Source organism: Plutella xylostella, chromosome 12 (genome assembly GCF_932276165.1).
Source record: "Plutella xylostella chromosome 12, ilPluXylo3.1, whole genome shotgun sequence".
NCBI lineage: Eukaryota > Metazoa > Arthropoda > Insecta > Lepidoptera > Plutellidae > Plutella > Plutella xylostella.
The window spans coordinates 6,767,511-6,784,529 of NC_063992.1; the positions used below are offsets into that span (position 1 = coordinate 6,767,511).

Here is a 17,019-nt window from a genome sequence, read left to right on the forward strand (position 1 = left end):
GGCTCCGGCGCTCGCAGAACACACACGAGGTATATCACTCCCGGGAGCGAACAATGCGGAGCGTCATTATTACCGTGAACTGTACGCGTGCGACTGAGCCACTCACTCACGCTCTCCACAGAACTCCTCTTACTTGACGAACTACGAGCTTCCGACCCCTGTCTGCAATCGCTATGTTTAATGCAACGAGATACAGTTGAGGTTAGCGCGAGAGCGTTCCTAAACTTTAATTTTTCGTAAAGCTAGAGTGACCCTAAGGAGAGGAAAAGCTGAAAGCATTTTTCAAAACCATTACGTGCCGTTGTATGTTTATGATGGTGTTTCCTTCACGTTTACATTAACAGTATACATAATGATGTCATATTATTATTTGTAATTTAAACCATAATTATGACAATTTGGGATATTATTATTAATTTGGGAGATTACTAATGTTTTATGTAGCTAAGACCACGCTGATTCACCAAAATCTGTCCACGTGTTTTGTAAAAACTCGTTATACCTGCTTAATCCAGTTCCAGATTTGTATCATTTATCCGTATCATATCTCCGTACCTTAGGCCCAGCGCGTATCACGATCGCTAGTTTGGAGACAAATATTACGTAGTTTCACGTCAAACTTGAGATCTTGTCATGATACGTGCCGATGCGCGAAACTAATGTGGACCCGGCTTTACAACACTCCCCATTTACGTCGAAGTTGATCAAAATGTATACCATACGCCACATGGCTCTGTAGAGGCTTGCAAAATGGATAACCCTTTTGTACAGGCTTTTCATATTTCGAAACATAGTATTCAAACTAGGACACTAACTCATGTTTGTTGCACACGTGCGGATTAGTTTAGTATACCCGTATGTGACCTAAGTTTAGTTTGGTCATTGTATCAAACGTTTGGTATAATTGCCTTTAATCAATATTGATTACGGAAATCAGTATGTATAAATTGGTATGTAAGTACCTAGTTACCTAAAGCTCGACGGTCGAATGGCGTAGTGGTTAGTGGCCCTGACTGCTATGCCGAAGGTCCCGGGTTCGATTCCCGGCTGGGGCAGTTATTTGTTTAAAGACAGATATTTGTACTCGGGTCTTGGGTGTTGATATTTATATTTAGTATCTATTTATCTATGTATTTGTGTAGATATATCAGCTGTCCGACACCCATAACACAGGTTCTGCCTAGCTTGGGATCGGATGGCCGTGTGTGAGATGTCCCCACATATTTATTATTATTATTATTATTATTTAAAGCTAAAATAATCATGCAGATGGCCATACATAACCGAATATATTTTATCCTTCTGAACGACTTTTGCACTAGGAATTTTCATGTTTCGCAAAATCTGATATTGTGTGATCCCTTTTTGGATTACGATACCCGGGTTCTGCAACACCTTGTATAATAAGCTTCTCTACATTCCGAATTCGTGGAAGTAATTTTCAGTAAAATTATAACGATTTTTTGCCGTTCGAGCTTCGTAGGTATTGAATTTTTTCAACAATATAAAGTTGAGAACGTGTTACGAGAACTTTGTTGTGCGTGTATTGTTTAACTGAAATATAAAATGGCATTGCAACTTATTTTTCAAATTATTTCGTATCGCCCGTGCACTGCAGTGTACACTGTACAATACAAAATGCTTTCTAATAATACTACGTAATTTTTTTCAAAAATGGATGTTTCGTAGTGACATTTTTTTTAAATACATACACTGAAAAAAATAATTTTTAGCAAAGTACCAATTTAGCTTGGTAAAAAATTATTCAGCTGCATTCAATCAAGACATATTTAAATTATGCAATTAAGCTTAGCTAATATTGTACAAGCAAGTATTGCTAAATATTCTTGGCTATTATTAACAAAGTACTCGTCTATTTCTAAATTACCGACTCGACTAAAAATTACCAAAACCATATTGGATTGAGACTAAACAAGTTACATATTTATTACATAATAAGTAAGTTATTTAATTTTAGTCATAATCATAGTTGTCTATAGTTTACACCGAGCTTGGTTAAAAATAGACACGCTTAGATTATTGTTTCATAATAAGTAAGTTATTTAATTTTAGATATAATCATAGTTGGCTAAAATTTACAGTTACGAGTTTGGTAAAAAATAGACAAGCTTACATTATTATTTAATGATAAGAAGTAGGTAATTTATTTAATTTTAGACATCAACGTAGTTAAAATTAAATAACTCACTATGATGCATGTAACCGTGCTACCTATATATTGGTAAATAAGCACAGCTCATTAATGAACAATTAAGTGGGCGAATACTATTTATATCCGAGTAACTTGATAAAAAATAAACAAGGAATCGGCTACATAGCCTGAGATTTCGGCCATTTCTCCCAAATCATAGTCGCGTGACGGACGTGTCTGTTGAAGCTCCGCTTGAGGCGCAGGTCTTCACCTCTATCTCCAAGCTTACGTTTACCAGACGGACTAACTAATAAGAAAGATGAAGAAGACAAACTGTTAAGGCTTCAAAATTACGCTTAGGCCTTGGACAGCTGTAGAACAAAGGTGTGAAGAGACCACAGAGACTAGGATAATTGCTTCAAAAGAGTTATCTATAGCTCAATACTTCAATGAATATGCCGGTCTTAAAAAACCGAAAGGATATGTCCTGGTGAGTTCAGTTTATTTTTATTTTTTTTCTGCTTTAGTTTAAGTACTTTTGAATACGTCTACCTATTCTACCCCTACCCTACCCGACTCGTATAAAAATTCTAATACCTATGTTTTCTCATTCTTACCTATGTTTTTTACGGAATTTTGTTAAGCATCATAGGCAGTATCTATAGTTTAAATGATACCTAAGCGATAACCAATATGCAAGGGGTATAAACTAAATAATAGCTAATAATCTATATTTCAGGTTCAGAGGAGACATCAAACATAGCCTGTTTGCTGTTCATACCACCGTCCACCACCCTTAAGGCTGAAGAACGCAGCAAAAAAGATTTGGCGTCCTTCAAAAGCATAGGCAACGGCCAGTTTTATTCTTCATGTCAGAAGTTACTCGATATCTGTACTATGGTAACAAGTAAGCTAACAAAATTTCTATCCTATGGGCTCACTGTCACCTTTTATAATTATTGTCGGTGAATCCATTGATGCATGGATGTTTAAATTGTATTCTTAAGTTACTTCTCATCAAGCAAAATATTGTCTAATATTACTTTAATGTGTAAATTACATTAGGTACGATAAATTCCCGATATGACCTACGCATCAAAGATATCGATGATCATAGATAAAGATATTGACAATTTTTTAACTAAAAATCATTTCCAATTACTGAAATACTTAAAATGGCCTTGGGTAAAGACACATTTTATTTTGTCTAGTAAGTGTTTTGGGTGTGATTTTTTGACGGTTTGTAATGAAGCTCAACCAGAACATTTTATAATAGAAAACGAACAATATGTAAAGAATTTATTGCACTTTAATTTTTTTTGGTGTAAAAACTGTTTAGAGTGTAGCATTTATGATCATTTTCCCGATGACGAATGTGAATTATGTTTGATTTAGATCTATTTAAAAGTTTATATGACGGTATTATTTTAGTTGTATAAAAGTTAGGTCATTACATACCTATTATCTTAGCTTATTCTATATTGTTTATCTTATCTTCTGGCTAATCAACTAAAAGTATAAATTTATGTAAAGTAACTTGCTAACATTACAATAACTGTCATTTGTTTTTTATGTAAACAATGTATTAACAAACACAGTTTCTTGATATTGTGTACTAGTTTTAAGATTAATTCTTATAACAAAGTAGTTTGTTACCTGAAATGACTGTATGGTGTACTGAATAAAGCTAATTTCGTATGTACATAATTTTCTTTCATTTTTTTTTCTTAGGCGGGTTTACTGGGAAACCATAGCTAAAATACTTTGTTGCAAGTACCGTTTTAAACGACCACATATCTAACTACATATTTTCAGTATGAGCTGACCTTGTATAATGGCTTTACGTAAAGTCATAGTTCAGCTTATACTGAAAATATATAGCATAATAGGTATGTGTCGTTTAAAATGGTACTTGCAACAAAGTATTTTAGCTATGGTTACCCAGTAAACCCGCCTAAGAATACAAAGTAACTTGGCTAAATATACCAATCTTAATTGACTAGAGAGAACATAGTGTATTAGATTGGAAGTACCCAGTAACTTGGCTACGTATACCAATATGAATTGAGTAGAAATAACCAAGTAGATTAGCTGACCCTACCAAATAAATTGATTATCATTATCAAGCTTCTTGTCTAGTTTTACGAAGCGACATATTTGAGCTTACTAAATTGCTTTGCTAAACACAACAAAGCCCGTTGGTTGTGGCGACAGTAGTGTTCATTTCTTCAACCAAGTTAGTTGTTGCAGTTACAGATTGAATTGATTTGTAATACTAAGAAGCTTGAGTATTTTTAAAAAAGTAACTCGATTCACTATAGAAAATAGGTTTGTTAAGTTTGCTAAGAGAATAGATTAGAAGAAACCAATCTTGTATACGTATTTTTGAGCAACTTACTGGGTTAATATTACCAACATACGTTAACAAAGTTGACTTGTATAATTTTAGCAACAAACTTTGCAGGCTCCCTCCGAAGCAAGTTACTCGGTTGTAAATAGCAGCGGCTTGTTTATTTATAGCTGTTAATTTTTTTCAGTGTACGACATAACAGGGTTTCTTTATTATTTTAATTAGGTTCCGGTTCCGGACTATAGTTATGTAGGTAGCTATAGTTTGTGATGTCTCATCTGTATACTCGGACGTTTGCAAACAGCCAAGTTCAAGTTGTTCTATGGTATGCAATTGAGTCGTCCGGCCGGGAATCGAACCCGGGACCTTCGGCAAGGTCACCGACCACTGCACGATTCGGTCGTCAAATAATGTTAATAAAACGGTGGTATCCTCACGCGTATCCGACGAGTATGTTGAGCAGCGTGGACTTGCCGGCGCCGGACGGGCCCAGCACGCACGCCAGCTCGCCCGACCGGAACTCGCCCGACACGCCGTGCAGGATCTCGCGCTCGCCTGCAACAGTAGGTGAAGGTGTTCAAATAGCGAGTTGGCGAGTCACCAGTAGGCGAACACGGTCAAATGGCGAGTCACGAGGTCGTGCAGGATCTCGTGCTCGCCTGTAACAGTAGGCGAAGGTGTTCAAATGGCGAGTCACGAGGTCGTGTAGGATCTCACGCTCGTCTGCAAAAGTAGGCGAACACGGTCAAATGGCGAGTCACCCTTGTGAGGGTGATTTATCAATATCACACGTGTATCTCTAGCGAACTTAATCTACCCCCTAGACTAAGTAAACACGAATATAATTATATTTATTATATTATGTTATTGATCATTAAGGCCCATACTCCACCAATGCAGAGATGTGCGGAGATGCCCAAAGCGCAGTCGAGAAGTTTGATGTTTTTCAGTCCGGGAAAAACGAAAATGTGAATGGTGGACGACTGAATGGTAAGTACGAGTACCTACTCAAGTCGTACCTACGTCACTCAGGTACGTCAAGGGTCACATCGTCATATTCGCTTCCATCGACCCACACAAAAACACTCACGAGCAATAAAACAGTGCCAGTGACATATCGCCAAATTACTCCTAAACGGAAAAAATATTAGCTTTTAATGACGCCGTCTGCAAGTACATTTAACATAATGGCGTTGACATTTTGTAAGTGAAACTTTTTCATTGCTCGTTAGTGTATGCTTTCTTGAGGAGCTTAGCGGCGACGAGATATGTGGAAAAAAATATTGTTGAAAAAATATCTCTCCGCTCGTCTCATCTACGCATTGATAGAGCGAGAAACTAAATGAAAGTAATACCTATAATTACGGTGTAGTTATGGCATTCATAAGTACTAGGATAATTAGCTAACTGAAACCACAGTACCTAAGTACCTACTGAAATTGAATCACCAATTAGTGTGTTCATTGTTACTAATGTGATGAAAACAAGCGTGCAAGTAGGTACTAAGCAGTTCAGTGGAATAATGTATCTCGTGTTAATGCTTGTAGCTAATTGAAACGAATATGAATATGAAAATCATGAGAATATATTATTCTGCGAAATGTTTGTAGATCAAACAATACGGTAATGGATACGCGATGTGTGGTTACTATTACTACACATGAGGTTTACGATTTATATGTACATTAAATGTATCTTAGATACTGGGTAACGTTTAATAGGCAATTTATATTTACCTATAATTTATATAGTTATGGTATTGGATAGGGTGCGATATGTTATCCAAATAAATAAGGAACGGTAGCATGCGTAAACTTAATTTCTTAATAACAGGTATCTGACGGATATTGCTTAGCGCAATCAAACGAAATGTGTCCAACATTAACTGGATGCCCTTAGAGAAACAAGTTTAAACATTTATGCCCTCAAATGTAAACTTCAAACCTGGTCTAATTATTAGTGGAATGATGAAATGGAAAAAAGTTAAATGGGCATCAGTGAGTTTGTATTAAAGTCAAAATAAATTCTAAGAAACTTACAAAGACCACATTAGTAAAAGGATCCCTATTTGGTTGGAATTGATTGTGAACGAGAGAGCCCTTTTGATAAACCTAACTCACTTATTTTTTTTGTTATTTAGTTAACTGCAAAATTATTAAAACACTTATGTATTTTAAAGATGGTAGGTATACATACTACCTCTATGCACATTTGAAGCAACAAATATTTTCATGACTTTCCATAGTAAGTACTACTGATCGGCTGGCCGAAGAAATCTTCAAAATAGCTAAAATTTTAACTTAATTATACTTATACTCGTATATTAGCATGAAAAAGAGGCGACAAGTTCGCTGATTCATTCACTGTGTACCTAGGCATAGATTAATAATACCTTCTCCAGGGGGGTCACTCTCTAAGATGAAAAACTATATTTCGGAGCGCTGCTGCGCGAGCCACGACTGTATCTTGCTGTATTAAAGTACTGATTTCATGACAGCTCTCGTTCGTTTGTTTTTCTTCAGTATAGAGTAACCCCCCAGGCACTTAGGCTCGCCGGGCGGCGCGTCACGTCGGTCCCGGCAGTCGGCAGCCCCAATCCTTCAGCCGAACCCTTCCACACGTCTCCCACTCCACTGCCCTACTGGAAACAGCCATTTCTCCGATAAAACCCGGCCCGATTGCAAAAAGGATGAACCCACTTTGACCCGTAACTCGATCGTAGATTGACGAAAAATATTGGAAATTTCTCCCTAGTTCTCAAATAGTAGCTGAAAGTATTGAAAATCAAATAGTCTAGGACTCTCTGTAGGTTTCGATAAGACACTAAGGTTTGCATTTACTTTGAAGCGGACTGTTCATGATATTATATTACGAAGAATAAAAAATACAAGAAACTACACATTTCGTTACGGAGGACTCCGGCTAAAAGTCGGAAATTGGCGTTTCACGGTCCGAGAACAACAAATGATGTTATTTCCCCCACTCTTACCGTATTTCAGGGTTCCGTTTCTCAAAAGAATAACGTTTAAAATACAATTGTTGTGTACGAGTATACCTACATAATGTATGTAGCTACAAAAAAATATACTAATTTAGATATACAAAAATGTACATAAAAATAATTGGGAACTTTTGATTTTGAGATTTAAAAACTATTTTCGCAATAGTTTATATTATTTGTACCTTCCAATATTGAAAAAATATTTATTACCGAGACCAATTAGAAAATACAGCAATAACTCAAATAGCAAATGAATAACTAGCAAAAACCTATAATAAGTGAAATCATTAAAATATTTAAATACCTACATAGTTTCATTACATTTCTAATAGTATTATTTACATAAATCATTTTATACTTGATTTTAGGGTTTTGTATCTCAAAAGCTAAAAACGAACGCATGGAAATATCGATTTGAGTTTTAATTGATCAAATATTTTAATTCTAGATATGCAGTACATTGATCCTGTAAAAAAATTAACACAATATTAAGATCGTGGATGTATATATAGATGATACCATGTAGGTATAATATGTACTTGTACATCCCTATAACAGTGAAGGATAACATCGTGAGGAAACCTGAAAATCTAGATTTAGAATACCAAGATGTGCGAACCCACCAACCCGCAGTAGACTAGTGTGGTAGGAAATGGTACTTATAAGCTTAGGAAGGGTATACAATAGAGCTTCGGCATATATGCACATAGTATTCTAGAGAGCCAGGTGCAATTATATAAAGTACAGGGTGTTGCAAAAAGGGTATACTAAGCCGAAAGGGGGTGACTCAGGGAATCATTCTGAACAACTTTTGTTCTACAAGACTTAGAAATTCACGAAAAAAAAATAAACTTTTCCATAGAAACTTTGTTGGTTACGTGACTTTTTATTATGGAGAACGAATATGTTTTTTCGCTTAGTATACCCTTTTTGCAATACCCTGTATAATTGTCTGCTCCTCATAGTAAAATGTCGCGTGACCAAGTTTCATAAGTCGTACGTAAAGCAAAAGTTTTTAGAATATCCCCCCGAGACCCCCCGAGACCCCCCTTTACCCTTTTTGCATATTTATCCTGTCATAGGGTAATTTAGTCAATGACCCTGTGTAAAAAAAAAATTATCTGTGTGCGGGTCAAACTCGCAATTAAGTACCTACATGTATTTTTTTCAAAACTTACGTAACAACCACCTATTTGGTCTCGTTTCCCACCATTTATAACTTTTTATGTTACTAATCACTAATAAAAGTATGATTTTTTACTAGCAGTAACAAGTTTTTTGATAATTTGTTGTATTTTCCTGGTTTGGTAGGTGTTATTACAGTTTTTTTGTTATATTTAAGACGTTAGTACTTATCCTACCCGCAAGATTCGCTTCGTATAAAATGATTTTTCAAGTGTTCCCATGTACATGATATCAACTTTCTATCTTTTCCTAAGAAGCCTATACAAAATTATTTCGGTAATCTCCCAATAGATATTTAATTAATACATACATATTCGCCTATGACTACGGATAATTATAAAACTAATTAAAACAGACGTTTCAATATTAAATTCCAATAGGTGGTCCGTTTCTTACTTATTATTATCGAAGCAAATTGACATCATTTTGATGAACTAGAATAAATTGATAGTGTAATTAACAGATTTCCTGATATTCTAGGAATTTTTGTTATAAATTTTAAACATTTTCCTGTTGAATCTTCCGTAATGACTCGCGTTTTATCTATCTATGGATATTCAAAATTATCTGGAAAATAAGTTATAGCGATTTTAGAAGTAATATTCCTACATATATAATATAGGTAAGAGGTACTTATAATAATTAGTAGGCAGGTCCTTTTTAGTAGAGCTGCCTTATTTCATAATATTAATCTACGTTTTTAAATATTGCCCAAGTGTCTTATCAGGTTGTTTCATTAAATGCTTAGGTTTTGTCTAGTGTATTCTATAACATAAAGCAGGGTGTTTGTTCTATCGATCAGTCCAAAGATCTGACAAAATATTATGTTATAGGTTTTTTTTAAACAAAATTGCCCCTGTATTCGAACCCGGCACCTTTGGCAGTAGGCTAGCCATGATACATGCAGACACACTTCAGGAATGACGAGTTTAGTACCAAAATTCGGATGAAGTAGATAATTTTCGGCTGAATATCGTAAACAGATTAGTGTACCTGCTGAAGCTTTTGCCTAATTGGTATGCTTCATTCACCACCCTTATACCAAAGACAGTAAAGATCAAAATCTGACTAAGTAATGGCAAAACATATTGGTGGCTTCATGCTGAAGATTTAAGGGGTTCATAAGCACTGCAACTGTAGTCCTTATACGGTAAGGCGTGTGGTTGAATTTACTTTGTAAAGCGAAAACTACTGTGGTTCGTAGTGTCGAAATTATGAGTACGGTAAAGTGCACACGTGTTAACTCTCTCCTGAGGTTGTAGACGTTAGGGAGCTGTGACTAAAACACTAGATGAGGGGAAATTATGTCATTGGAACCGCGTTATAAGTATACATATACAATTATACAGGGTGTTGCGAAAAGGGTATAGGTACTAAGCCGAAACCGAAGCCGGTACCATGCTGCACATGTAGGTTTCGGCTTAGTATACTCTTTTTACAACACCCTGTATTAGTGGCACAGTGGGCCGATAAGTAGTAACATTGTAGTAACTCGAATCCACCCGCCGATCGAATACGGATAGATGGACTCTGGTTGTTAACAGTCTTTCGTTGCATGCTTCAACTTTGGTAGGGCTATGGCGTATATCTTCTTATTTTTACCCGCGACGGAAAGAGGAGTGTTATAAGTTTAACGTGACTGTATATCGGTGTGTGGTAGCGTAGCTCTCAAAAGACTGAACCGATTTTCGATTAAGAAATTCGGTTATAGGTCACCCCGAATGTTTTTAGCCATATTTTATCAAAATCAGCTAAGCCATTCAAAACTTATGAGACTTTTAAATAGGGGTTTTTTAACGTTAGGTATTAGAGTACCATTGGATATGGTACGGGTATCAGCGTAGCCGACACTGATCGCGGTTATTATGGAAATGACGGGAGCCGTCATCTCATTGACGTCATTAATTGCGTATTACGTTGGACGCTCATCTGCATCCTCTGATCAGATCTATAAACAACAATTAAGTTGGTAGATATTATTCTTATTATTGAAGTCGACTAACATAGTTGCATTTGCATTGCAGCTAGCATCTTGGATAAGGATTATTGTAAGCCGTAGCTTAATGTATTGAGTTCATTATTTAATATTTATCCTTTTTTACCCGACTGCCGAAGGAGGAGGGTAATGTTTTCGCATCCTTTCTTTTTTTTTTTAATAATTACCAATGGAAGAAATATGGTAAAGGTATTAATTGTATTTTTGAAGTTGTATACTTAGGTACATATTATTATTATTTCCTCGGTATTTTCCAATGTTAACTACTGAAATCATTGCATTCGTGACTGTCTAAGTTACTAAAGCACAATAATTATGCGAAATATCTAGTTTTGATGTGACCTCACTCATCAGAACCGGTCCCGGTACCGATGCCGGTACGGTATACCGGTATGGGTTCCCGCTGACCTAGAAACCGGTATATTTTGCGAAAACTGAAGGCCGCATAATAGGTATGCACATAATATAATCACTCGGAATCGGAATAAACTATCCTTCTACCTAAATGGAGGATGTAGAGCCAGATATTATCTAATACGTATTACAATAAACGTGTCCCACTGTCCATGAATATGAATAGATATTCTGATAAATATTACTAAACTTATAAAGGCATAAACTAAAATGAAATATAATTGCTGTTGTAGTCATAAAACGATTTAATCGTAATGGATATCTACTTTAGGACAGTGGGGATCCCTGATAAACAAAATTTATTTTGTTTTTATAACTCTACTTTTTACATAACTATTACTTAATAATCACGTACATAAGCTATGTAGATAACTTTATAAGAATCTCACCAATGTCAATGTCAAACTATGTAAGAGTTGTTCCTAAAACATTATGCCCAAATTTATTTTAATTATTTCTAATATCAGTGTATAAAAAAGACGTCGAATACTTACGTATTTTATTACGTTTAAGAATTATACTGTACTTATGCTTATTCACTTCATACGAGTCATGCATAGTAATAATTTATGAAGATAAAGACTGATTTATTTAAGAAAATACCCCGCAGATTCAAAAAATACGACTCATAAACTTTTGCATTATGATTCCACGTACGAAGCGATATCGCCACAATTTCGTAGACTCGCATCGCACAATTTCAGTTTACAAATGGCGGATGCATCCCGGTCTCAAATCTTTCAGAGTCTGGAAAATATTCGCTATGAAATGGAGGTGAGTCGTGTACGTGTTTTCGTTTTATTATTGCAGTTGGTGATTCCGTACATCTCGCAGATTTCCGGACGCTTTGTGTTGCGAGTTTGGGACTTCGGGATGCGATAGCACGACGAAAACTCATTTTGTACTAACATTATTTATGCGTAACGTTTGAGGTTCGTTGAGATTATAAGGGGTTAAAAACATTGTAACTATTTTGGCTAAACTTGTTTAGTTTTTAATAATATTTAGGTATACTGTCTTATGAACATAGCCAAAAGATTCAATAAATAAAAATAAAAAAACTTTTATTAAGTATAATTTGTATTTCATTGGCGCTTTGTTAAGTTTGATGTCGCCAGGTAGTGATGCCTTCAGAATGGCACTAATTTAAATTTAAGAGCGGTCAAACCCTTAATTTCTTTAAATAAAACTCGACTGAGTGTTCCCGTAAATGTCATTTTCTGCTAGCAAAATTTATAGACCATCAGAATAGCTATAGTGCCACAAACTCATCTGTTCCGGTGAGAACTCACGTAAATGTCTAATATTTCTTGATTCTGTAAGATTTTACGTTTGCCTATAGTGGTAATTCACCCTTGTGGTTTTAATAAACCCATCTAATCTATATGAATATATAATTCATTGGTAAGTTATGAGATATGGATCAATTTAGTTCGTTCTCACCGGAACAGATAAGTTTGTCGCACTATACCAGTGTATACTTATAAATGGAGTCGACAGTACAGATATATCCATGTCTAGCGGCATGCTCTGTGGAACTATGACGTTGGCACTGGCAGGGGCGAGTTAAAAAAAGTTAAACAAATAAAAATTCCAGTCGAGATTTAGACAAATAGAGGAGCGTAGCCTTTGACACAAAAAACATGCAATATTTCCCAACTAGAGCTGCAGCTTCCGACGTTTTTCGGTATTTTAGTGATTCGGCTATTGTCGCTACCTGGGAGTCACACTAGCTTACGAAAAACTAAGTTTCGGTCGACCAACCCGCACTAGGCCAGCGTGGTGGACTAGGACTAAAACCCATTGGAAGGACACCCATGCCCCAGCAGTGGGGACGTGATGGGTCGTGATGAATATGTATCGATTGCATAATAAAAAAAAAAAAAAAAATCTTTATTTCTTTAACAATGTTTGGGCAAATTAATCAGTAATAAATGGAATCACCTTTTAAGCATGAAATGCCTGTGCCAGGTGATCCCGCTCCTTCATAACATCATTTATAAGTGCTAAGGTACAAATTATTGCTAAATAAAGATAGTTTACACAAAATAAAAAGAAAAAGTAAATATGGGGTTTAGAATCTTAATCTATTATGATACGGTGATCTTAATATAATTATGTATATTGTATAAAAATAAAGTAGGTACAAATATATGTATATATATAATATGAGTGTATGTGTGTGTGTGTGTGTGTGTGTGTGTGTGTGTGTGTGTGTGTGTGGTGTGATATATGTAAATTATATGATTATAATTATAAATTCATTGTATGCTTATTAACATTGACTCCGTGGTTTCGTAAGTCAGCGGCTGTATGTTGCATGATATGCTCGTTTGTAAGTTTTTTGTCATACTAGAGTAACCCTCCTGTACGTGCACGTATAGGTGCAGGTACAGAGTGGCCATAGACACGGCATAGAGCTGCTCATTACGTAGACAGCTCTTGCTCGTCAAAGAAGCCCTTACGTAGTAACAAGTTAAACTGCAACTTTCAAACTCTCTCAAAAGAGGAATAAAAAGTTTTGATTAGTTCCCCTTGCAGTTTTAAAAGATTTATGCTAAGCTCCTCAGGCGAGACTAGGTGATTTAGCATTTATGGCTGTACCTAGATGACAAACTATTTTCTTAATGAAAATTAATAGGTATTAGTCATTAAGATTTTTCTATCTTGCCTTTTAATATTTTTCTGCTATGTCGTGACTTGAAGTCGTGCCTTAGAAATCCAGAACAAGAAATAATATACTAAATAGTATTTCGTGGGTACTGTAAGAGTCTTCCTTATTCTATGGTCAGACGATATAGAATATGAGAATAGTTCCGACTCTCAACGCCCAAACGTTAACTTCAATTCAGAAGGACTTTTATTTTAGTTTTACGAAAATAGATGGCATTTTTGAATACAGAACTGTCAAAGTGTCCTCTGCCACGAACATGGTAGGTATTCAGGTTTTCATAATAAATATCTATACCTATAATTTATTATACTTAGTATTTTTATACGGATGAAATAATGAGGTTACCATGACATAATCATATAATTTTGTTATAATGAGTATTATGACTTCGCAAGTAACTGAGTATTGAATATAAACACACGCACTCATGCCTTGTACTAATGTACTCCCTTGCGGGGTAGGCAGAGGTGCATTGCTGCACCCACTTTTCGCCAGAGTGTTATGTTAGTCCCAATGTAATAGGGGGCGGGCCTGTATTGAATATAAAATGGCAAGATAAATTAGGGAAAACCGGAAATGAAGGGGTATTAAATCATAATCCAGATTACTCATAAATAATTAGGGTAGTACTTTATGGGTGGTTTGTTTGTCAAAAATCTGGCATATTTTAAGGTATAATTTATTATTCACCAGGTTTAAATAAAACTGCGACTGGTCAGTCAGTCATATTTTTAGTTCTAAACTGTGCTTGTTCCTGGCTGTTATTATTTCAGCAGTTTTCAGTTAAGCGTGGTTGCCAGTCAAAACGTCCTGTTGTAAGATTTACGCGCTATAAACGTTCCGTTACACATTTAATCGGAATAAGCTTCATACTACTACATTTCCAAAGATTTCCAATTCGCTGTGATTTACTTAATTTAATTTAGTTAGTGGTTACCCTGGTTATGTAGGCCTTGTGAACTGGTGGTTGAGGTATAAACAAATAGGCTCAAGATATTGAGCACAGTTCACAAAGGCCAATAGTTTCACTGCCTGTCTGCTCATGCGTGCAAACACACAATGTGCACAGCACATGCCTACGGTATAATTTATATAGGGTGGGACTTTATCAGTGAACTTGTCGGTTGGTAGATAATTTTATCATATTAAAACTTTTAAAGAGTTATTTCTGACTTCTGACAGATTAAGCAAGATGTTCTGTATGTTGGGTATGTACAATTCTACAATCATTTGTCCACTAATTATTTGGTATAAAATTAGATAACTATGTTAATATAGGTATAACCTACCTGTAGTAGGTAAGTACTGATAACAATATATATGTCGCAGGCATCTGGTTTAATCTCCCTAGTTGGACGTTTTGTGACGCTTGTACAATCAACGTTCGGCCTAGTCATACAACTGAGTAGCGTCATCCAATGAACGGGCTAGCGGTTCAATCAAACAGGAGATTAAACCAGATGCCTGCGACATATATATATATATATATATATATATTAAAAGATTTCGGAAAAAATACACTTACTCATAAAATAATGTCAGTAACGTTTTAAATTATAGTCTGTTGTACTAGGTACTAGTTTCTAAATGATGTATCACCATCAGATAACATTCATGACATATTCCCGCAGTTATAGTATTAAAATAACGATGCCAAAGAATTAAATAAGAAAATTGTACAGAACTCTCTGAGTCACTGTGTTCTGTGCGATGCAATTATGTCGGATAATTAAGTTTTTAAAATAATAACCTCACACGTTAACCACAATATCATTATTGTTGTGCCATTTTAAATGATGGAACTGTCAATTTTGCTATTCATTCCATGATGACCCTTACAAGTGTTTCAAAAGGGTTCCACGTAATTTATAATTATTGATTCATATATTTGTTTATCTGCTGCAAACGCTAAGAGGGGGGTGACTCAGTGGGTCATTCTTAACAAGTCATCTTCTACGATTTTTATCCATTTGCAAAAACTGCCTTGCACGTTTATTTTTCATACAAAGACTATAAAAACATAATTAATGTCATGAAGCCAAAAATATTCAAGTATAGATAATGCTTCAAACCCTTCGTAGCGCTCTCACTCGCACTAGGCCAGTTTATTTTTATTTTCAGGACTTTCAAGTAGTATCTACCTATTGGGAAGTAAATTTGCCAAAAAATCAAGAAAAACATAAACTACCTATCTACTCTCATCTCGTTTTAAAAACTTGTGTAATTTACAACTTGATGCCTTATAAAACGAGTGATCTTTAAGACAAGTTTTTAGGATACCTGCCGAACCCAAAGTGGCCAGCCATTAAGGTTTTACTGAAACTTGTTTCTATCTCATTGTTTACACTTACCAACACCTCAGCTATACCATTCGCCTATGTCGGTACCATTAAAATACCAACAGCTGACACATTGCCAAAAAAAAAACATAACAATTGCACTTACCTTTCCGTGTATTGACGGTGTAAGTGAGGTCCTCGAACAGCAGGTGCACGGGGGGCCGCTTGGCCATGCGGTTGAGCGCCTTGAGCGTGGAGCCGGCCCGCTCCAGCGCCGCCGGCGTCCACTGGTTCTCCTGCGTCGGGGAGATCACCAGAGGGTTCGGTAGGTCCGGGGGCGGCGCCGCATTGTGCGACAACGTGGCCCCCACTATAGCACGACGCACTAACGGCACATTCGACATTTTGAATCAACAATAAACCATTCGGCTCGGAAAAAAGATCGCGCGCGCAATATCGCGTGCGGTTAGGCTAGGGTTGGCTGCGTGCGCTCGGCCGGGCATGCGCGTGGAAACTAACCCGACCACGTCTAACGACGAAATAATGCGCCGACGACCCTTCGAATTACCAGTTCTAGCGATTAATTCGATGTCAAGCTCAGCCGTTCATTGTCATTATCCACGGGCGCGTCTGCCGCCCTTGGTAGCTGTAGATGTAGAATCAACTCCAAATAGGTTATCAACGAGTTTAGTATAATTTATTCTTTGACCGCAAAACCAGAAGTTCAGCTAATCAATTGAATTTTAAGACTGACCTTAATTAAGATATAGATAGGCGTTATCTTGCAGTTCGGGCGTCGTGATTTTTCCATGAACTTGAATGAAGTATACACTAGACGAAACTACTTTTAAGATTCCGTACTGGAAAGGCAAAAAAACCCTTATTGTCCGTCCGTCAAGACCCTTTCAATAGGAAGATTCTTGGAGACAGAGCATCTCAGACTGTCCCCGACTCTTGCAGTCTTAAAA

The 17,019-nt window shown here is 36.2% G+C and overlaps 1 protein-coding gene across 1 annotated transcript in view; it reads right to left on the minus strand.

Moving 5' to 3' along the window:
* LOC105383267 (ATP-binding cassette sub-family G member 1) overlaps positions 1–16,587 on the minus strand; it is a 44,884-nt gene extending 28,297 nt beyond the window's left edge. The window contains exons 1-2 of the mRNA XM_011553299.3: positions 16,218–16,587; positions 4,940–5,057 (exon numbers count right to left, since the gene is read on the minus strand). Of these exons, the coding sequence (XP_011551601.1) occupies positions 4,940–5,057; positions 16,218–16,455 (356 nt within the window). The 5' untranslated portion in view covers positions 16,456–16,587. The remainder of the gene's footprint in view (positions 1–4,939; positions 5,058–16,217) is intronic.
* Between the last annotated feature and the right edge of the window lie 432 nt (positions 16,588–17,019).